At 38.1% G+C, this 24,325-nt stretch overlaps 1 protein-coding gene across 2 annotated transcripts in view; it reads right to left on the bottom strand.

Annotated features, from left to right (window-relative positions):
- LOC150084630 (lysosomal-trafficking regulator-like) overlaps positions 1-24,325 on the bottom strand; it is an 813,382-nt gene that overhangs the window by 13,904 nt on the left and 775,153 nt on the right. For both annotated transcript variants that reach the window (XM_090375369.1, XM_090375368.1), the window contains exons 25-26: positions 12,815-12,971; positions 6,271-6,342 (exon numbers count right to left, since the gene is read on the bottom strand). In XM_090375369.1, coding sequence (XP_090231495.1) covers positions 6,271-6,342; positions 12,815-12,971 — 229 coding nt within the window. The remainder of the gene's footprint in view (positions 1-6,270; positions 6,343-12,814; positions 12,972-24,325) is intronic.

Raw genomic sequence — 24,325 nt, forward strand, 5'->3', positions numbered from 1 at the left:
CTATAAAATGGAAGCCAGCTGGAGTTGTGAACATTAAAATCACCAAGGAAAATTACCTCACTGTTAGGGAAGTTGGACTGGAGAACGTCAAGTTGCAAAGAGAGGAATCAAAGAGCTCCAAGTTATTAGTGGAGTTGGGTGAACGGTAGAGACAACAGATAAATTTGACACAATGAGGTAGAGAGATTTTAAGCCAGAGAAGATCGAAGAGAGGAGATTCCAAATTACCAGTCTCTGACAGGGAATATCAGAGCGGACATATGTAGAAGTACCATCTTTGAGGTGAAAGGAATCATACAGCGAATAATTTGGGCATCTTAGATGAGCAGTAGTTGAATCAACCAATAACTGAGATTCTGTCAGAAAAAGTACATGGGGTTTGGCAGACTGAAAGTGGAAATATACATCGTTGAGATTAGAATTGAGACCACATATATTTGTGAAATGAATTAGGAAGTGTTTGGGAGGTTTAGATCTTTTCGCAGATAAGCTTGCTGTATTAGTTTGATAATTCATGGTGTATTCAATAGTATAGTAAGAAAAAGTGGGGGGGAGGGACATGGTGAAGTAAAGAAATTTTTGGATATGGCGTACACATAGTAAGAATATACCCAGATCCTTTACATAACGTGGCCTTGACAATGTCCCTCACATACACACTACTTGGACTCCCTCCAGTCACTATCTGACAGAGTAGAAGTAGCAAGATTATACACTAGCAGATCCGGAAGCCTCCTAGAGAGTTAACAATAGGTTCGGTCCGGTGTACTAACTAGCGGCTGGCCTGCGAACACCGTTTTAGAGCTGTACCCTCGAAATGTAAGGAATAATGGATCTTGCCACGATGTTCATCATAACCTTAAAAGTCATCAATCATACTGCATGATGGAAGGGTTGACCGGAACTTAGCTCTAGAGACTAAACATGGGTTCCACCACTTCAAGCCTCCAATAAGCAAAGTGGTGGTATTGCACCGGTTGATGAGAGTCATCTACCAACTAGTAGATGACTCTTGAAATTGGGTCCACTCGACTTGAGTGTCACCCGAATATCAGTTCCATCAGCGTTTTAGACTCCCAGGTAGCAAGTACAGCTTGTCTGGCATATCTGAGAGAATGCCTGTGACAACCTCAAGGACCTGTCCAACTGTTAACTATCAAATATTCAAATGTGTTTGAAATTTTAAAACAAAGCTTAACTTTATACTTTTTTTTTTGTGAAAAAAGAATGTTAGGATTGTGAGCAGAAGTGATGATAAAAAAAAAAAAAGTCACACAAGTTCTTTCCCTTCATGAAACATGTAGGTCTATGGAGAGTCTGAGAATGATGCTTACTCCCACTGTAACCTACTCCTATCACACTAATAGCACAACGAATTCAGACTTTAGATTCATCCTATGGATAGCATATGATTGTTCATTGGTCCAGTGAGTTAAATGCTCTCATTGACTTTTTTGAATGGCATCGTTTTTTTTTTTTTTTTTAACAGACATCCTGGGATCTCTGCACATAGGCCAAGGTTTTGCAGTTGCCAAGCACATTAATGGGAGAAACAGGACTACATAGTCTGAATATACTCTTAGTGTTTAACCATAAAACTGGAATCTGGCTAACAGAAAACTATAGTATTCATCAAATGATATTAACACAGCATTATTACACGAGATATGATAGTTTTACGAGGCTCGAAATTAAAGTTTTATGGTTAAGCACTAAGGGTACACGATTTGAGTAACCATGGTTCAGGCTCGTGTGACTGCCAAATGATGTAATGGCCTTGTATTTCTCTATCACGTGAACTCTTGGGATTGTCCCAGAGTATAAAAGAAAATTTATTTTTATTTATGAATTGATTCCACCTGTTGGCATTCCATTGGCTGAGATTCACATTGAGTGACCTTACCATGAACACGTGCATTTGAGACAACCCCCCCCAACTATCTCCATTTCACATTGACACTGTAAATAGTTATTTGTTTGTTTGTCTTTGCACTCCTTGATAGTTGATCCAGCATTTATTACACTGATTCTAAAATTTCTGAATTATTTGACTGATTCTATATGAATTTTCTTACTATATGCAACCATTTTGCCTAGGTTTTAATGTATCCTGATTTGCATCCTATATAAAAACCACTTGCTTTCCATATGCAGATAAGTACAAAGTAATGCTACGGCTTAGAAGATTTAAATATTACTGTTCAACCACAAGTGCAATTTATTGAGATTGTTGTTAAATGCTTCAATTATTAGTATTAGCCAAATAGCAGCACAAGGAAGCCACAGGCTTTTGATGCACTGATCAAAAAAAAAAAAAAAAAATATATATATATATATATATATATATATATATATATATAATATAATATATATAAGAAACAACAAATTATGCCCTTCCCTTCTCACAGAAGTAATTATCCAGCTGACCTTTGGATTTCTTCAAACTGTCAGCCAATTGTTTTTCTACAATTTAGTGATGGAATTCTTTATAATGTTGCAAATTCTGCCTTCATTCATTTTACTACCATCTCAGAACCATATAAACCTCAATCTGATCCCTTCTAAGGTGACTGGTTGCCAAGCTCTGTACTCCACTTCATTAGAATCTTTCAATATGGTTGCCCTTTTGGCGATCTCACCATGCGAGTTGCCTGTCTTTGGACCTTTCAAGCAGCTCAATATCCTTTTTCAGATAAAATCTCCATACTTGGATGCAGTATTCCAAATGTGGTCTTACAGTTGATGTATACAGTGGGATTATGACTTCCCTATCTCTGCAGGATAATGTTCAATAAATTGATGCGACACCTTTGGCTTTTCTGTCAGCCTGTCACACTGTTCAGAAACTTCATATCTGCCCATGTCATAACTCCCAGATCTCTTTCTTCCTCTACTTTTTTTTTATTTGACCCCCAGCAAGTGTATAATTTATTCAGGGTTGCTATTCTCTAAGTGTAAGACCTTGCATTTAGCAGCATTAAAACATAGCTGCCACTTCTCTTGACCATCTCTGAAGTCTGTTCAAGTCATCCTGAAAGAGTGCTGCTTGGCACTGATCATTAATGACTGGCAGTCTTTACGTAAACTGCAAATTTTGACATCTAGCCTTCTATCTCTTCATCAATGTCATTTATGAAAATGAGAAACAACAGTGGTCCAACAACCAATCCTTGAAGGGCCTCACTCCTGACATTGCACCAATCTGAAGAATATCCATTAATCACTAATTATCATTATCAGTGCATAATTTATTTGTGGGTTGCTAATTCCCAAGTGTAAGACCTTGCATTTTTCTACATTAAAACTTAGCTGCCACTTTTCTGATCATTTCAGAGCCTTCAAGTCATCCTGAATGTGCACTGCTTGGCAACGGTCATTAACTACTCTACCAATCTTATGTCATCAGCAAATTCTGACATCATGCCTTCTACCCTTTCGCCAATGTTGTTTAATGAAAATCAGGAACAACAGTGGTTCAAGAACCGATTCTTAGGGGGGAACCCACATGACATTACACCAATCTGAAGAATATCCATAAATCACAACCCACCTTAGAATCTTTACTGTAATCCAACATGTTCCAGCTTCTACAGTAACCTCACATGAGGGACTGAGTCATATGCTTTGGATAAAATCCAAAGCAGAATTTGAGGATAAAAAAATGTTGGAAGGCTAACTATACAAATGTGCATATGACTCCGATTCATGGAAGAAAGACATTCTATTAAGCAGTTTAAGCTCAGTCTATCAAATGAGATTAAACTGCAATAAATCATATATAGGCCAATCCTATCAGAAATTAAAATTGGTAATGAATGGTAGTGACACAGCATTACATAACCATGAGTTCAATCTAAAAACACTAATTAGAGAACCCCATCAAAAAAAGAATTTTTGGAAGCATTTATTATCTAAGAAAGGTGGACATTAACATTAATGGAGGAGGGTCAACATCACACTAGTGAATTCTGTTGGCATACTGTATGAAGAGAAGGATATTTCCATGCCACCACAACCATAAGAAATAATACCAATTATAACTACTAAAATCTCTGTGACAACTGGATAAGCTAGACTTGTGAAAGACAGTTGTGTACAATCTTAGGCAAAGACAAACTGTACACAGTAAATACAGAAACGTGAGCAAAATATTCTGCAAAGATGTTTGCTATGTCATTAGGTATGATTATCTCCTGTTAATTCTAGAGAAGGAGAATTTCATGGGATGTTGATGGAAATTTTCCATCAACATCCTGCCCAGTACTCACCCTGGATTATGAGGTGGACATATACCCAGGGCTACAACAGAAGCTAGCAGTCTCATATGAAGACAGCCCACCAATAAGGATATTCAACAATGATGTAAAGTGTCTTAGAAAGTCAGAATGCACTGCAAGAATGGCAGCCACCCAACAGGACTCTAACACAAACTTGCAAAGACCATAACCCTTTATCCACTTCATTCTTTGTGTTGTACCATGAACTGAGAACTCCAAGTAGTTCATAACAGTAATTATAATTCTGTCTATTTACCTAAGTAATTATAATGAGATGTTAAAAGTTAATGAATAGTTTTCTGGAATGTAAGTAAAGTCTTTTAATTTTAAGTATATTGAAGAAAACCTACAAAAAGGGATTGGAACATGTAGTATCTCTAAACTTATATTTAGGAATACAATTCAAATGTTAATTGGTTTTCCACAAAAATAAACTGTTTTAAATCAATGCAGTAAAGTGTTTCAAATACGATTAATTCATAATAATTTAAGCTCATAGTTTTAGGTTTATAAATTTAATAAGCTCATAATTAATCAATTTTATTAGAAAAAAATTAATGTTTTCTTCCCTTTGTAAGATGGCCACCTGTCAAAATTGGTTTCTTTTTAGTGTCATCACAAATGGAAAAATATAAAATATTTAGATAAGTTTTACTGTGTTATACACACACACACACACACACACACACACACACACACACACACACACACACACACACACACACACACACACACACACACACACACACACACACACACAGGGTGTTTCAGTTAAACGTTTCAGAACTTCTAAGAGGGGTAGGGTACATCCTGACAACTCGAAATCATATAGCAATTTGGGGTCGGAAATGCTTTCCTGAAGCGGTGTTGTACACAGAAGCACCATAAAGAAAAGAGACCGTAAGTGAGAAATCGTTTTAATAATACATGAAAAGAAGCAAAAGGTACATGGATTAAAGTAAGTGTTCGAAGTTTCTTCCACGGGCTACAGTGCACGCCTCACATCTCCGACGCATGGACATCCGAACATTCTGGAATACTCCAGGCGAATTTCGAATTTCTTCGGCAGCTACTGCGATTCTTGCAACCAGCTCCTCAGCATTGTCAACAGGGGTGTCATAAACTAGCAATTTCATATGACCCCAGAAATAAAAATCAAGACATGAAAGGTCGGGTGACCGAGCAGGCCAACGCACGGGACCACCACGTCCGATCCACTGTTGACCAAATGTGACATCCAGGTAGTTACGAACATCTCCGCTATAATGGGCAGGGGCTCCATCGTGTTGGAACCACATTGTCTGTTGCGTCGATGCAGAAATCTGTTCATCTCTCAAAAGTTGTGGCAATACTTGCTGCAGAAATCAAGTAGATAGGTCCGGTTAGACGACACGGTAACAGGTAAGGTCCGATGAGGTGATCTCTCATAATACCGGCCCATACATTGACCGAAAATCGAATCTGTGCTGCACGACGTCGTATTGCATGCGGGTTCTCGACCGCCCAGATATGGTCGTTATGCGTGTTGAAAATTCCTTCCCTTGTGAAGGATGCCTCATCGGAAAACAACACTTCAGCAGGAATCGCAGTAGCTGCCGAAGAAATTCGAAATTCGCCTGGAGTATTCCAGAATGTTTCGGATGTCCATGCGTCGGAGATGTGAGGCGTGCATTGTAGCCCGTGGAAGAAACTTCGAACACTTACTTTAATCCATGTACCTTTTGCTTCTTTTCATGTATTATTAAAACGATTTCTCACTTACGGTCTCTTTTCTTTATGGTGCTTCTGTGTACAACACCGCTTCAGGAAAGCATTTCCGACCCCACATTGCTATATGATTTCGAGTTGTCAGGATGTACCCTACCCCTCTTAGAAGTTCTGAAACGTTTAACTGAAACACCCTGTATATTATATATATATATATATAGAGAGAGAGAGAGAGAGAGAGAGAGAGAGAGAGAGATTAAAAGAAAATCCGGAGAAAACAAATTACCAAATGATTGGCTTGCCAAGCTTGTCTGTTATAATTTCTCTCACTGGTGTTAGATCCCAAGAGCTCCATAATCTGCCCATAAGAATAAAAAAAATATTTGCAGAGTAATTATATAGGAATTATGAATTTCATGAGTTTCAACAATTACTGTAATAGAACAAAACTGCTTAACATTCTATTCAGTTTAATTAGATGCATTAACAATTTTTTTTGTTCAACAGGGAAAGAAACAGCCATAAACTATTACAAATATCACCACATCACCAAAATCTGATATAGTGGGTGCAAAAGTCAAAATGACAGTACAAAGCAGTCCTGGTTTGTACTAGTTGCAGGAACATTTTTTAAAAGTGTATATATATACGCACTGCACTAGAAATTAAATTTCACTAACAACATATGCATATTATATTAAAATATGGACAGGAATATTTAGCACTACAGCATGCTTTCAAACATTAGCTTTACTTAGGATTTTTCTGGTGGATTTCTGTTTGGTATCAAATTTAATTACTTCAAGAAAGATACTGTAGCAGACTGTGCCCTTTCCAGAAATGTTGAGTCAAAGTTCTGCTGATAAAAATGGCCCTTCTGCTTAAGAGCATTTCCAAAGCTGTATCAGAAAGAGAAGATCTGGACTCAGCTTTTGGCTGAAGGCCTGACATAGCCCAGTGGTCAGGAGCGAGAGTGCATAGCACACATTCCTTGAGTAGACCGAGGTTCAAGCCCGTGACTACTAACTATGATAAATATTTGTATTGACGATTTATTGTAAACTCTACTGACTTGGTTGTTGTGCCGGAGTATAAACAGGAAATTTATTATATTCTTGCACTGAATTGCTATGAAGGGACAATTGCTTATAATGGAACATTTTTTATTTTTTCAAGCTTCCTTGTGCACTTGCCAGTTCCCCATCCAAGGATCACTGTATATCAATTCGTTCTTCTTTCATAATAGTTCTGGTAGATTCTTACACTGAAATTGATGGAACCAATGATGTAAAACATCTACTGCTTTATCTATTTCTTCATTTTTAACAGCACCAAGAAGTACAGAAAATTTGTCCAAAAAAAATTTTAAATCTGAAAATGCTGTGCTGCCAATTTATAATTTTTCAATGGGAATTGTGCACCATTTTAGTCACATGCAGAAATAACATACGGTACTTCTTCACTGAACAAAAGAATAGGATCTTCTCCTCTCATTGTAAATTCTCGACTATCTTGGTAGAAGAAATGTCTATGACAAGTGAGAATCATCCCTCTAGTTTAGTCTGCTATGGTAACCAACTTCAAAAATGGAAATGAAAGGTTTAAAAACTGTTATGAATTTGCAGATAACATTCTTTAACGTATCTAGGTGTAAGGACCACAGTGCATGAATGTGAGTTTGGTGGATAGAAAAGTTATTTTCAGATTTTCAAACACTGGATGATTTGTTTGGCCTGTTTTAGCACTGCTTTCCGTCTGCAATCCAGAAGTTTTTTTATCTTGGGGAGAGCACTAAATTTTCTTCTTTCAAAACTTCTTTTTGGATCATGAATTGCATATGGATATGAATCAATTTGGTAAATGTTAAAAGTGATCACATAGTTTTCTGACCACTAATTTCTTTTTTAAATGGACTCATCAAAGGTTGCCACTGTTCTACTTACACATTGAACCAAACATAGCCAATGTATGTACATATACATGTACCCAAAATAATCTATTTTTCTTTTTATCTCACCGATCAGTTGAAATTGTCAACAATTTCAACTGATCAGTGAGATAAAAACATTATCAACACTTAAATGTCAGACAGATTTTAAAGGAATCCAACATGCTTTCCGGATGTTCAGAAGAAAGTAGCTTCCAATGCTGGCACCTGATTTTCACTGATTTTCTATTTTGATAGGTCACAATGGGATAGCTCAGAATCACTTTGATTATTGTCATCTGTAGCAATTGAAAATGACTCATTTTTCAGCACTATCACTACTCTTCTTTTTCTATCTGTGCAATTTCACTAGTAATGCCCCTGTTGGTTTCTGTTCTTATATAAAAATAATTTTTTACTCTATCACTCTCAGGAAACATTTCTGAATAATGCACCTGTAGGACCAGCACAACTCAGAGGTGGATCTTTGTCAGCACAACTCAGAGGTGGATCTTTGTCAGCACAACTCAGAGGTGGATTCTATGTCAATAAATGTAAATAAACATTTGTCAAGTATTCATTACTATGAAATGCTACATCTATTTTTGCATGCATGCTGTCCTTAAAGTTTTTTGTTTGCATGTAATCACTTGATGTAATGAAGGGCTGATTACATCACATTTCCTGCTGCTTAAAAAATTTGGATGAAAAATTAACTCATAGAGTACACAGTGTAAATGTTTACTCTTTTTTTTCCTTCAGATTTTATAATATACAAAAAATCTTACATATGTGTCTTATGAAATTTACATCATATTGCTTTGACATCTTACTGTAAGGTTATTAATTAGCATTAGTAGAGGCATTTGATGCAAGAAAGCAAGCTTATGCAGCATCAGCCAAAAAAAAAAAACCCACTTCCACTTCACCCCTCTGTTTGTTCAAAATACCTGTCCAGCTGAGCCTTAAACTTATTTAGGCTATTAACCTCCACCACAAGGGATGGAAGTCTGTTCCACCAACCAACCACCCGCTGGCTAAAGGCAAATTTCCGCACGTCTATCCTACATCTGTCTTTCCTCAATTTGAATTTATGCCCTCTCAGGTGATTTTTCTGAGCTAGAGGAAGAATCCCATCAGCATTGAGCATGCTTAAACCATTCAAGGCTTTATACACCTCGCTGGTGCCTAGTCTCCAGACACTGTAATTTGCAAAACTTAAGCCTTTCTTCGTAAGAGCACCCCTTTGTTCCATTCACTAATCTTGTTGCCCTTCTCTGTACTCGTTCCAGCAGCTCTACATCCTTCTTGAAATGAGGCCTCCAGACCTGTATACAGTACTCTAGGTGTGGCCTGACCATTGCCTTATACAATGGAATAATCACCTCCTTATCCCTGCTGGAAAAATTCCTGTATATCATTGACAATACTCCATGAGCTACTCTTGCAGCCCGTCTGCACTGCTCAGAGAACTTCATATCTGCCTGCACAACCACCCCCAAGTCCCTTTCATTCTCTACCACTGTCAGTGTAGTACCACAGAGTTGATACGTTGCTCTGGGGTTGCTGTTTCCCATCTGTAGTACTTTACATTTGTCAATGTTAAACTTCATTTGCCACCTCTCAGCCCATCTGCTCAACCTTTCCAGATCCTGTTGCAGCAGCATAGTGTCAGTAGTGTCCTTGACAACCCTGCCAACCTTTGTATCGTCTGCAAACTTGGACATTAAGCCCGATATACCATCATCAATATCATTTATAAATACAGAAAACAATAATGGACCCAACCTGAGCCCTGAGGGACTCCACTAATAACATCAGTCCACGATGAGCAGTGTCCATTGATTACCACTCTCTGTCTTCTCCCCCTCAACCACCCCTTTATCCATAGCAGCAATTTGCCTCCAATGTCACACTGCTCCAATTTGTGTAGCAGTCTTCCATGTGCAACAGTATCAAAAGCCTTTCTAAGATCCAAGTATATAATATCAAAGTTATTCCCTGCATCCAGTTCTTTTGTGACTGCATCATAGTATCCAATCAAGTTGGTCAGGCAAGACTTCCCCTTAACAAAACTATGCTGTGTCCAAGCTATAACTGAAGTCTTGTCTAGATGATCCTGCAGTGAAACTACTGCCTCCATTAATTTTCCTGGAACAGAAGTTAAACTCACAGGTCTATAATTACTTGTGTCAGCCTTTGATCCTCCTTTGTGAATTGGGGGTACATTTGCACATCTCTAGTCTATGGGTACCTCCCCTGAGTCCAAGGAAGCTCTCATAATTATGGCTAAGGGTTTGCTTACTTCCTTTGCTGCCTCCTTTAATATAACTGGATAGATCCCATCCACCCCGGGTGCCTTTCTTGTGTTTATCTTCAACAGTTTCTCCTCCACTTTACTCCCAGTTATTTCAAGATTCTGTAGCTTACTGCTAGAGTTGAATACACCTCTGGCATTCCCCTTGCTGAATAACTCCTCATGTGTGAATGTCGATGATTAGCTTCGCATCACACAAGTATGATAAAATGGTTGCACATTACAGAGGACAATGCTATTATCTGTGTTTCAATTTTGAAATGTGATATATAACCTGTCATTCAGCTTAGATGTACAATAATTTAAAATGAAAAAGTTACCAAATTTAAAATAAAATAATTTAGTAAAAAATTTTTCCGAACTTGCACTAAACTGTCTAGCTAATTGAAACCCTTTGTGCTTCCATAAACCATTTAATAGCCATTATTATTCAAAAATTGTTTACTTATTATTCTTATTTACTTATTATTTACCTATTATTCTCTAAAAGTGTGTTTTATTTTACTACCCTCTTCTTGACTATAGCTGCTTAGTGCTGGTCAGAGTGAAGGTCCTATATATTCTATGTATTCTCCAAAGTTTCATAATTGTTCCAAGTATTAGCCACACTTTTTCCCTAGTCAAAAAATTCATAGAAAACACTCCTAGGCCTTTGCCCACCTCACCCCATGGTTCTTGCATTGAGGCAGGTGCATGGTAACTCACTGTACCGAAACTGTAACTTTTTGTCCTCCTCAATCCATAAATTCCAAAAAAATTCTTCAATTTCTCAACAGCTAAAGCAGTAATTTCTGTATTTTGGAGTGGTAATGGCCCATTAATTTTAGTATTAATAACACTGGATCGAATCCCTCCACTGTCATGTCCTCCCGTTTTATTCTTTTTGGGTTTGTAATCACCTAATTTGCATAAAATTAATGATGAAAATGCCATAACTGATTATTGGTTATAATTTATTATGTTTCTGGAAGAAAAAGAAGTGTTGTTATAAATAACTGAGTCATCTGATGCTCAACACTGATACAAATTATGTTAGTACTTAACTTATGTTGAACAAGACAAACATTTCTGTTACCAGCATCTTTATTTTTAAATAAAAATGGCTATATATTATGAAGAAATGTGTCTCTTGAAAAATAATAACTGAGTTTTTCTTTTAGTATTATTGTGGGCACGTTGATCGAAGAGAGAGAGAGAGAGAGAGAGAGAGAGAGAGAGAGAGAGAGAGAGAGAGAGAGAGAGAGGAAAGAGAGAGAGAGAGAGAGAGAGAGAGACAGACAGAGAGAGAGAGAGAGAGAGAGATCTATCTAAGTTCTTGAAGTTATACAGATATTCTGTGGTGAAGTGGTACCGCACACCACAGAATAGAAATGCACCTAGAAATCAAAGCCAGATTTCACTCTATGCAGGTTGAAGCTTACATTTTCACTATTTTCTAAAATAATAACTGCACATTTATATTACAATAAAAATTCAGAAATATTTTTTGTCAAATGGGAAACTTAGGAATGTAATAATAATAATGGTGTTTTACTACTATGTTGTAAAACACCATTATAATTACAGACCACGATTAGAATAGCAAGGATTTACAAAATATTTAACTACTGAATATTGTAGCTTTCAAATGAATTTTATTTATTGCAGAGGATATAATAATTTTGATTCAGTTGTGATTTCTCAAACATTTACATAGACATCTTTAGCATTATTAGGAAAAATTCACTAAAAACTTTTTCCAGTGTTGTCTGGTTGTAGCAGAATCATGGTCATTACATCCAGTACTGTCAGCTTCAATGTTGTTGTTTCCATCTCAAATTATTTAGTTTCATGGGTGTCAAAAGCTAGCAATGTGCCCCAGGACAACCTTGCTGAGACTGTCTTTCCTCCTCCAATTCCTCTTTCTGTAACTCATGGTGCTGTTTTGAACTTCCTACTCAATTTCAGGACCAATGTGGCTGACTAACCTGTTTGTCACCCCCCCGCCACTTCCTCAGTGCCACTATTTAATTTATAATCTAATATTTAATAGTAAAATGACTGTTAGAAGTAAACTAACATTTGTGTTTCACTCTCAGCACTAACATCACCTAAGATGATTATTTTACAATGTGACACAATATAATTGTGTGATTATACAGTAAACAGGAATGTTGAACTCTAGAATTGAAAGTGATACAAAAATAATGAGATCAGAATAAAATAACTACATGATTATATCCAGTGAACAAGAGTATTGCACTCTTAAAATTGGAATTGAAATGAGAGTAGTTATGTGAATCAATTTTGGCACAAATTTCTTAGACCACTGACCCACAGCTGACCTATCACACAGAAAATATGAATTAGGGTAAGTTAGGAAGGTAAGAGCTTCAGCTCTGCAGGTGATCGAAGTACCAATCATGGGCAACCATTTTAAATGTGCTGAAGGACTATCCTCCATGCAACAACGCAAGGATTAATAATCATAACTAGTTGTCTTTTCATCTTTTTTTAAAAAGGTAATGAAAACTCCATTCTATAAAAATATATAAGAAAATAATAAAAAAATATCATTGAATTTTATATACAGATATTCCACAATACCTAATTACACCATTTTCCAATCCAGCTGCAATAACATTGACTGAAAGACCCTCTTGTGCAGTAGAATAACATAGGGCTGTAATATGCATCATAATCTCCACATTTCCTACAAGTCGAGCATTTATAGTATGAACTTTTAAGCAACTACCTCCAGAAGCTATCAAAAAAAAAGCATGAATTTTGATTAACTTATTTGAATAACACATAAATCTTTATAATAACAAATTTTGGACTGATATTAATAATAAATTTAACTCTTAACTTTTTTTGTTTGTTTGTCAGAAGTTATTACTAATGTGAGTATTGATTAGGAATCCAGTAAAAGATTTTTGTAAAAATACAAACTTCTAATTTCATATTTAAATATGATTGTGTTGTAGTACCTCATGGCCAAAATTATAAATTAATTTTGTTCCCTAAACCAGGGCTTGACAAATTGGGCTCCAGGTCATCATGGTGACTAAGAAATCTGAGTGACCAAGGCAATTTTGGGGACACGAGGTTGAACTGTGAGCTTTATTTTACAATTGCTACAACCTTTAATACAGGTGAAGTATGGTGGATGCCTAGTATGATACTAAAATTTTAACAGTTTTCTGTTATAGAATGAATCTTATTGGTTGAAGAATGAGACATAAATGATATTTAAACCAATGCTATCTGGTTGTCACTGGGATAGAACTAGAGTTACCTGGAGAGAGAGCATTTTGTAATTAGTTTTGTTGCAACACTTTATTTAAAAATTTATGCTTCACAAAGATGTATATTATTTATTTGATTTAAATTTGTAAAAGCAATAAAGTACCAGGGGCTCACATCTGGTGAGTATGGGCTTGGCCAACCCAGGGTCCTGAGCTGGATATCATCATTCTTCTCTTTCTTGGTGATTCCCTTCTACTTCGACTCTCTCTCTCTCAGTATAACGTGGGAACTTTTTTTTTTTTTTTTTTTTTTGGTTGGTGTTGCATAAGCCTCAGGCTTCCTTGCACCATATAGCTAATAATAATAATAATAATAATAGTAGTTATAAAAAAATGTGCTTCTTGAAAGGATACAAAGATGGGAAACATCTACTGAGATCAGAAAAAGAGCATCAATATATGCAAAGACTTTGAACATGTGGGCTAAAGACTTGGTAACTTAGTCGCCATAGAAACCTAAGCAAAGGGTGTATAAGCTTGAGAGGGGTCAGTATGATGAATGAGGATGTAATTTTCACAGTTATAAATGATTCCAGAACTGGGGATGAGGAAATGGATTGCAGAAAGTTTCCTTTTGGCCAGTGAGGTGTCAATTACTAGTATAATGGGTAGTTGAGACTGACAGATAAGGGAAATTCAAAGGTCAGTTATTACAGTAATTACTTTTTTTGGTTGGTGCAACAAAATCCATGGGGTTCTTTGCATAATATAGCTAATACAAATACTAGATGAATATTTGTAAACTATGAAATCACTGCATCACTTGCTAATCATTTTAATGACATCAGCAATGCAAATACAACTTACAGGATGCAAAATTTGAATTTAAAAAAAACAAAACAAAAAACAAATGCATACAGAAAGGACTGGAGGTGAGGTTAAGAAGCACATGACCAGTGCAATGTCGAGTTAGTCTAGTGCGATTTATGCACAGGGAAAATAAAACTGGGAGTAAGTATGTTATAGGCCAATTGATTTAATACACTCTGTGATACTGAAATTGCAGCACCCTGAGAGAATACAGGAACACAGAGAGGATCTTAGAGTAATGACAGCCAAGGAGTTAAAGAATACATGATAAAAGCCGCAGATGTTAATGTGCATGAATACAGGCACTCCCCAGCTTACGTAATACTCGACTTATGGAAATTCGACTTCACGTAAGTTTTGCTGGCTGGTGCTGTTGTTGTTGTTATTGGGATTAATGACACAAGGGCTACTGAGGCTAAATTGTGTGTGTTCACAGTTTGTTTACAGGCAACATATCGTTAGAGATGTTAAATTATATGTTAATGTACAGGCCAATATGTTTTAAATACATGAAAAGCTCTTGTATATTGGCTTCAATACCTAATATATGAGAACAAATTAGATGAGCTGTTCAACATTAAGAGTGACCGGAAAGTGTTTGATCGAATGGTTGAATATAAGCGACACTCAACCAGAAAATGATGAACCACAAGTTGCATCTGACAGGATGAGCTGAGGTGGGTTTTCTTCCAGTAGCAGGAAGAGATGGGTATGGTGAGTTTGTCCAATCCTGAGCTCTGCGAATACCACTTCTTCTCGTCTGTTTTGTCGGAAGCTAGAGAGCCACAGCTTTGGATCTTCTTTTATCTGGTAAAGTTTATTGTTGATGTTACTTTCCAGATCTGTGACCATTTATCGTAGTACACGTTACGAATGGCAGACTTATAATCGCTGTAAGGAACCTGAGGGTGTTGTGAGAAAGAGGGTTGAGGATGTTTAGTGGCAAAGTCAGCACCTTCATTTCCAGGAATGCCAGAATGGCCAGGGATCCAGCAGAAACTGATCGGTTGATTGGACACACTGCAGCAGAATAGCTGGGAATGAATCTGTTTCAAGATAAGATGAGAATATGAGAACTTCTTTATGACAGAGACAGCACTGAGGGAGTCGGTGTAAATTATGACAGGTGAGATGGAAAGCTCAATAATCTTACTAAGTGCTAACTTAATGGCATATAATTCAGCTGTGAAGACACTGCAAGCTAGCGGTAAAAAAGTAAAGTAAAGTGCAGCCATTATCAGCCCACTGCAGGATGGAAGCCTCCTCAACAATTCATGCTGAGGGCGATGGACCAATAATCTGCCACGCTGGTCCAGTGCGGGTTGACGGATCGACCGTATTCAGCAGTCAGGGGTTTGAACCCCGGTCTACTCAAAGAGCGTGTGCTACTGCACTCCCGCTCCTGCCCACTCGGCTACGGAGACCGTTAGCGGTAGTGTGTCTGAAATCGTACATGAAGGAAAAACTGCAGCAGCACCTACCATTTTGTCAGTTTTGGAACCATCTGTATAAATTTTATATGCATGGTTGTTCATAGTAACATGAACTGAGTGTAACTGTCTGATATTGCAGGGTGGTATAATATTTTTCCCCCCAACTGGAGAAAATGCACATTGTGAGAGACAGACACATAAGTCCAAGGAACAGGTGCAGCTGTGTCCCGAAAAATTTCATTTAAATCGACATTCCAACTCTGAACAAGGCTCTTTAATCCTGAGTGAAGCAGGTCTAATTTCATTTGGCTTGCTCTCATAGAATGATTCCCATCGCACCCCAGTTGGGAGTAAATAGATACTCCCAACTGGGGTGCGATGGTAGACTCTGGATCTTAACAGCATATTGGAGCGGTAGTGTTTTTCTATGCAGGTGTAATTGGGGATCATGTGCTTCAATATAAAGACTTTGGATTGGAGAAGTCCTGAACGCTCCTAGGGCTGTCCTCAGAGCACCATGCTGTATGACGTTCAGCCGTTCTAAAGTGCTTATCCTAGCAGAGTCATATACTGAAGAACTGTAATCCAAGTGTGAATGGATTAGAGACTTGCACAGGTGTAGTAAGGTATAACGATCAGCTCCCCATGACATGGACAAGACTGATCGAAGTATATTCATATGCTTTAGACAAGTAGTTCTTAAATGAGTGATGTGAGCTTGGAAGTTTAGCTTGCTGTCCAAGAAATCTAATGGTATTAACAAGTGGGATTGGAGTTTTGTTTATTTCTAGTTCAGGGTCAGGATGGAGAGCCTGTAACTTGCAGAAGTGAGTGGCAGTGCATTTATTTTCTGACAGTCGATAACCATTCTGTGAAGTCCAGGATTCTATTTTGGTTATGGCTAGTTGGAGCTGCCGTTCAATGGTGTTCATACTTTTGGACTGACAGGAAATGGTAAGATCGTCTGCATATATGTAGGTTTCAACGGTTTTTGGGATGTTGAGTGTCATATTGCTAACTTGAATTGCGAATAGTGTTGGACTAAGTATCGAGCCCTGTGGTATGCCTACCTCTTGAATGTGAGATGTAGAGAGTGCGTTTTTATATCAAACCTAAAAATACCGAAGTCGCAAGAAATTCTGAATTATTTCAGGCAACTATCCCCTTAGATCTAGATGGTAAAGATCCATTATAATACCATGACGCCAAGTAGTGTCAAATGTCTTTTCAAGATCTAAGTTAACCATGACTAGATGTTGTCTCATGACAAAGGCATTGTGAATATGAGATTCAGCTTTGATAAGCAAGTCTAGTGTTGATCTGTTCTTCCAAAATCCATACCGATGGTCTGGAAGGAGATTCTGTGACTCCAGGATGTAAGTGAGTCTTGTATGAATCATCCTTTCGAAAATTTTCCCTACGCAGCTGGTAAGAGATATTGGCCTATAATTTTGAACCAGGGTAGATCTTTGCCTGGTTTTGGTATGGTGATAATGAACGAATGGCGCCAGGAAGAAGGACAGACATTTTCAGAGAAGATCCGATTCTATAAAATCAACGGGGTACACAAGTCCTCTTCATGTAAATGCTTTAGCATAATGTAACGAACACCATCTGGCCCTAAAGCACTGTTGTGAGATCTATTTAATGATTCTTTCAGTTCTATTAATGTAAAGGGTTGGCTGTATGGGAAGGAGCAGCACATTGAGAAGTTAATTTTATACCATTCTGCATGATCTTTAATGCTCTGGAAGGAGTTTGCATAGGAAGCAGAAGCAGAGCTGGTGGCAAAAGATTCTGCTAACACATTGGCAACTTCTTCGGGCGTAGACATGTCTTTTCCTTTCCAGTGAAGTATGGGAGAGGGTAGCCGAACAAATTCGCCATTTAGCACCTGTATCCTTCTCCAGATGATCCACGTGTCAGTGTCTTTTGTGATGGTTGATGCAAAAGCAATCCATGAGTCGCCGTGTTTTGCTTTCCTTCTAATTTGCCTTGCTTTTGCTTTAAGCCTTTTATAAGCAATTAAGTTAGTGGTAGTAGGACATTTCCAAAAATCATTCTATGCACGGTTTTTATCTTGTTTGGCAATAGAGCACTGTGCATTCCACCAGTGATTTCGATGAGCACGAAATGTCTTGGATTTTGGAACGAAAGCATTTGCCGCAGTCAAAATCTGATTGGTGACGTAAATAGTTACATCATCAATATGTTTCTGTTGGACATAAATTCTGTCTAAGAGCATTTGGACAGAATAGCCATCCCAATTCGCCTTACTAAACTTCCAATTGGATCATTGGTTAGGATTTTGAGTTACAGCTATTTGTATTGAGCAAATAATTGGAAAGTGGTCACTGTTAAATGGATCATATAATACTGACCATGTCAGGATTGGAAAGATGGATGGAGAGCAAACTGACAAGTCAAATGCAGAAGTAGATCCTGTAGGTAGGTGGATGTAAGTAGGAGATCCAGTGTTTAGTAAATTAAGATCGCTATTATTCATAAATTCTTCAATTAATTTGCCTCTTCTGTCCATTGAAACGGATCCCCACAATGGATGGTGTCCATTAAAGTCACTGAAAAGACAAATTGGAGTTGGTAGTTGTGTAATGAGATTGACAAGTTTTGAATGGGGAAGAGGTAGAGATGGTGGAATATAAACGGTAACAAGAGTAACTGATGTACCAACTGCAATATGAGTAGCCACAGCTTCTAGATTTGTTATTAACTGGATCAGCTTGGATGGCACGTTAGAATTAACCAGAATGACTACTCCTCCATGTGCAGGAGACTCTGATTTCTATCTCGTCTATACATCATATAATTGGAGAATTTTGGCAAAACTTGGGGTGACAAGAATGTTTCCTGTATGCATACAGCTATGGGGTTGAATTGAGCTATTAAATCTTCGAAGGCATCAGAATGGCTGCTTAGTCCTCTGCAATTCCACTGTATGATGTTATGCATTATTTAGGTTTATTTGAGGATGATTCGTCTGGCTGTTTTTTGGATGCGGGACATTTTTTCCAGTCTTTTTTTGGGAATATGGGACGACCAGTATCCATAGTATCATTGGCATGCAATTCTAGGATGGGTTCCTCATAATCCGGGCATACATCCACTTCCATACTGTTTGTTTGAGGTTCGGCTTTCTTACAATCTTTAGTAGTTTTCATTCTTTCAGTGTCCTGCGAGACTATTGGAGTATCAGTTGGGATACTAATTGGGGTGTTTGTGGCTTCACTGGTTTTAGGTTTTGGAGTATCTTTTTGGAAGCTGATAAGGTTTCTTTAACCCAATTTGCCAAAGAGGTGTTCGGTGGTATTTACACGTCTGTTTGAGCTGCAGTTGAAATATAGCTTTGGGTGCGAGACGCATAAGATTGACTGGGCATGGTCGACATAATTTGTCTGCGTGCTTCAGGATATGTTACTTTATGTTCTATTTTGTATCTCTGAATTTTCTTTCAGAGATACAAAAGATCAGTTTTTCACATATCACATGATTTAGAAAATGCAGGATGACTTCCTTTGCAGTTGGGACACACGGGGGTTGAGGCTGAGCAATCTGTTTGTGTACTTTAGAGTCACATATAGGACAGATGGCATCACCTCTGCATGCCTGCTGAGAATGGCCATATTTCTGGCATTTAAAACAGCGAAAAGGATTCGGGATTTACGGTTGAATCAGGCAGTTTAAATAGCCAGCTTTTACAGTGGATGGCAAATCAGGAGTGTTGAAGGTTAAAATGATGGATCGAGTTGGTACGAGATTTCCATTTTTTTTAAATCACTATGCGCTTCGCACTGATTACTTTCAAATTACTAAGTTCGTGGACTAATTCCTCCTCAGACACTGAAAGCAGGTCCCAATCTGTGATGACGCCTTTCGATGAATTTACAGTATTGTGGGGAGTAACAGATATTGGCAACCCACTAAATGTTTTTGTCTTTAATAGCCACTCAGAATGTTTGTCGGTGGCTGTTTCAACCAGGAGGTCTCCTGATTGTAGTCTCTTCACCATTTTTGGTGATCCTGCAATTGATTCTAAATATTTTTGAATCATAAATGGTGATAGCTTGCCCACCGGCTGAGCAGACAGAGAGTGTATCACCAAAAAGTTAGGGAGGTTATGACAATCTACTTCTATTCGAAGGCGCCTCCGTAGCCAGGTGGGAAGGAGCAGCAGTGCGTAGCACACGCTTCTTGATTAGACCAGGGTTCGAGCCGGTCACCAATAAATACGGAGGATGCGGAAAGGTCAGGGAATGACCACCGCATATTGTGGAGCAATATGGCCTTAGTTGCTAATGCTCCTAAAAACCAAACAAACAAACAAACAAACAAACGAACTTCTATTCGAAGTAGATTGTCATTCGAAGTCTTTTAGGTTGGTTTGAGTCATTTCATTGGACATTTCTGACCTGGAGCTTGATGCCACTAAAGAAGGAAAATTATTTAAGTCCATCTTTGCTCCTTTTAGCCCCGGAAGAGTAACTTTTCTCCCAAGTGACCGGCTCCGCCACATAGTAGTAGTAGCAATAGTGGCATGTGATGCAAGAAAGCAAGTGTATGAGCTTATGCAGCATTAGTCAAAAAAAAAAAAAAAAAAAAACACACCATTCCCTCCAAATGCTTGTCCAGTTCCTCTTTAAATTTATTTAAACTATCAACTTCCACGACAGATGTAAGTTTGTTCCAGCAATTAACAACCCGCTGGCTTAAGACAAATTTCCGCACATCTATTCTACATCTGTCTTTTCTTAATTTGAATTTATGCCCCCTTAGGTTCGTAATCTGAACAAGTGGAAGGATCCCATCAGAATTCAGCATGCTCAACCCATTCAAGGCCTTATACACCTCAATCAGATCACCGCGCAGGTGCCTAAGTCTCCAGCCACTGCAATTTGCAGAACTTAAGCCTCTCTTGGTAAGAGGATCCCTTCATTTCCCTCACCAATCTTGTTGCCCTTCTCTGTACACGCTCAAGCAAATCTACATCCTTCCTAAAAAGAGGCCTCCAGACCTGTATGCAGCACTCAAGGCATGGCCTAACCATTGCCTTATACAGAGGGACAATCACCTCCTTTTCCCTGCTGGGAAAATTCCTATATATCATTGACAAAACCCCATGATCTGTCCTGGTAGCCTGTCTGCATTGCTCAGAAAACTTCATATCTGACCGCACAATTACTCCAAGGTCTTTTTCATTTTCTACCACCTTAAGTGTAGTACCACACAGTTGTTACGTTTCTCTGGGGTTTCTTCTACCCATATGCAGTACTTTGCATTTGTCAAGGTTAAACTTCAGTTGCCACTTCTTAGCCCATCTGCCCAAATTATCTAGATCCTGTTGCAGTAGCACACTGCCATTACTGTCATTAACAACTCTGCCAACCTTTGTATCATCTGCAAACTTCGACACTAAGCCTGATATACCTTCATCAATATCACTGATAAATATACAAAACAGAGGACCCAACACCGAACTCTGTGGGACTCCACTAATAACATTACTCCACAAAGAGCAGCACCCATTAATTACCACCCTCTGTCTTCTCCCACTCAACCATCCTTTTATCCATTGTAGCAACTTACCCTTAATACCATTCTGTTCCAATTTGTACAATAGTCTTCTTATAATATGTGGAGGCAGGAGCTGTGCCACCAGTAACCAAGCGGTTGAGGAAGTTACTTGGATTAGTATGAATTAAATAAATATATATGTATAAGGAAAGAAAGGCGAATTTCCTTTCTGGATTCTTACTTTAAAGCTTTTAAGTAAAGAATCACTTGAGTAAAACAGGAAGAAGAGACACTAAAATAAATATAACTTATTCGCTGAGTAACAGCACTCTATATATATATGGCACAAAAATCTCTATGTCACTATCGCTTGGCACTCGGGGCCACTGGCTGGTGAAAACTTAAAAAAAAAAAAAAAAAATAGTGGAAATGTATTTTGCATCCCATAGGAATAAATGGAGGTATTGTGCAAATATCGTAATGTGAACCTGAAAACACATTGTTTTTTTTTGGTAATTCGTTCCAAGATCTCGGAAGTCGAAATTTTCACTATATAACTAAGCTATTTGTCTCTTTAAATGGTAATTTTTATAATGGAAATTGCACTAAACTTTCATTGTTGTCATATGTTCCATTATAAGAATCAATTTTGAATGCCTTTGTGATATTTTTCTAAAACACTTTTCTGGAGGTCATTACCATAAAACAATAAAAACAATTTGCACTTTCTGATTTATTGGGCTTTTCTGTTATCACAATCTATTATAAATGAGTGGTAAACTCGATCTTATCGCATTTGTAATAATACCGATAACTGCAATTCTGTGTGTTTTTACATTATGTATTATGGTGAAATGAGTTCCACTTCACTGAAATCTTCTCTTCATTCTTATTTACTTATTACAATGGCGAAAGGAAAGGGACCAATGGAAAGTGCAAGTTCTGGCAGTGGTAGGAAATGAATTAAAAGTGATTTAGAAACGAAGATGAAAATAATTAAGTAAGAAACAGGACAAAGTTTGTCTTCTATTGCATGGAATTAGGTCTCGATGCTTCAACAGTGAATACTATTTTAGGGGACAGTGCAGACAAAACAGCATTCAGGTGCTATGTCAAAGATGGAAAAGCTATTAATAATATGGATGGAAAATCATATTCAGAAGTAAGTGCCCAAGTTCAATGGCCATTCAAACAAAAGCAAGAAGTATTTATGAGGATATTAAGGGTAAGTACGGCGAACCCCAAGCCAAGTTCGTGGCAAGCAACAGATGGTTCAAGCATAATGCTGGTTTCCAAACCATTAAAGTATGCGGTGAAGTCGCCAGTGCCAATTCTGCAGCTGCAGAGAAATTTTGTGATGTGTTGGAAAAAAACCCCTTCTAAATCTCCACAGCACTCATCTTCTGTAGCTGTTGCTTATCAGCTGGAGAGTTAATTCTGGCAACGATGCTTGAAAGGTAAAACTTGATGACATTATGCCTGTCTCCCCTCTCTTTTTGAAATTTTATAATTTTGAAATTTTTGTAATTTTGTACTTTTGTCATATTTCCTGTGCATGAGATAAAAAAATTGAATAAATTACATGTTCATTGAACATTTCTTTTTTGCTTCACTCAAATTCAGCATGCACAGTTTCGAGTGCTGAATAAGCATTTAGGGAAATTCTGACACGTAAAATTCGATTTACGTAGAGTTCTGCGGAACACAACTCTTACATAAGTCGGGGAGTGGCTGTAAATTTAATGAAGAAAAGGATGCTTATAATTGACAAATCAATATGATTTAAATCCACCATGGTTGTGGATTTATCGAGCAATGCATCTCCACATTGAGTTGTACAGGTATCAAACAGCCTCCTGCGGTGTTCCCACCAAGCCTCTTGCAAGTTCTTCAGGTCAATGGTGGTCTGTGCTAGCTCTGTAGATAGTGTCCAATCATGGCTCACAAGTGCTTGGTGGGTGGGAGGGAAATCTGAGGACCTGGCTGGTCAAGACAGTACATCAACAATATATTTGCACAACAAGGATACTCAGATGAAACCACTGCGATATGTGTTCAGGTGTTGTCCTGCTTAAAAATGGCATCAGGCACCCAAGTAAGAAAGGAATAAGTGACGGGTTCCAGAATCTTGATGACAAAGTGGTGAGCAGTCAGACTGATGACAGACAATAACAATGACTGACTTATCAAAACTGAACATAGCCAGCAGGGAGTGCAGTATAGCATTCAACAACAGCTCTAGATCATTGCATTCACCACATTCTTACCACATATGTATGCAGCATTCATTGAGCCCCAAGAAGATTTATCACTGAACATCACTTTATGCAATTCGGTATCTCAGATGGTCTGTGTGCAGCATCATTCCAATGGGTAGAAGTCAGGGGATAATTGATGCAATGGCTGGTATGCACTGTAGCCATTCAGGATGGCTACAGTGGCCATTGCAGCTACCTACAGCCATGCTGGCTACCATCCAATAAGTTGTGACATTAGCTGGCTCTCACCCCTGTGCAAACCTGTCGATGGATAAAACAAACTCCCATTCTGTAGCCATCTATCCACTACCCATTTGACAAGTAGTCACACCTTCCTGCAGCCACTGCTGTCAATATCTGTGCACTGTGGTATTATAACAATACATGTACACTCACTGACCTATGATCTGGCTTTTACAGAGTTTGTATACATCACATTGCTTGATGGGGAGTTGGGGGAAACTCCTGGAGTAGCATTACCATTAACACAATACACTACATATCCAGCTCAGGACCCTAGGTGTGCCAAGCCCATACTCACCAGATGTGAGCCCCTGGGGTTGGCTGATATGCAAAAAATGAAGACAGAGATTGTGGAGTTCAAAGTAGCACATCTGTGTGATACAATGAACAGGCTTCTGTCTGGCAGGAACTGACTTCAGAGTATAAGGAGATTGTAGAGAATGACAGGACTTTGACAGAAGGCAGATTATTGGCCTTTGAGTTGCTGGATGGTGCTTTGTCATGTAGCAGAATGCGTGGAAAGCATTAATAATAAGA

Source organism: Mastigoproctus giganteus, chromosome 6, assembly GCF_048544385.1.
Source record: "Mastigoproctus giganteus isolate SK-2022 chromosome 6, ASM4854438v1, whole genome shotgun sequence".
Lineage (NCBI taxonomy): Eukaryota > Metazoa > Arthropoda > Arachnida > Uropygi > Thelyphonidae > Mastigoproctus > Mastigoproctus giganteus.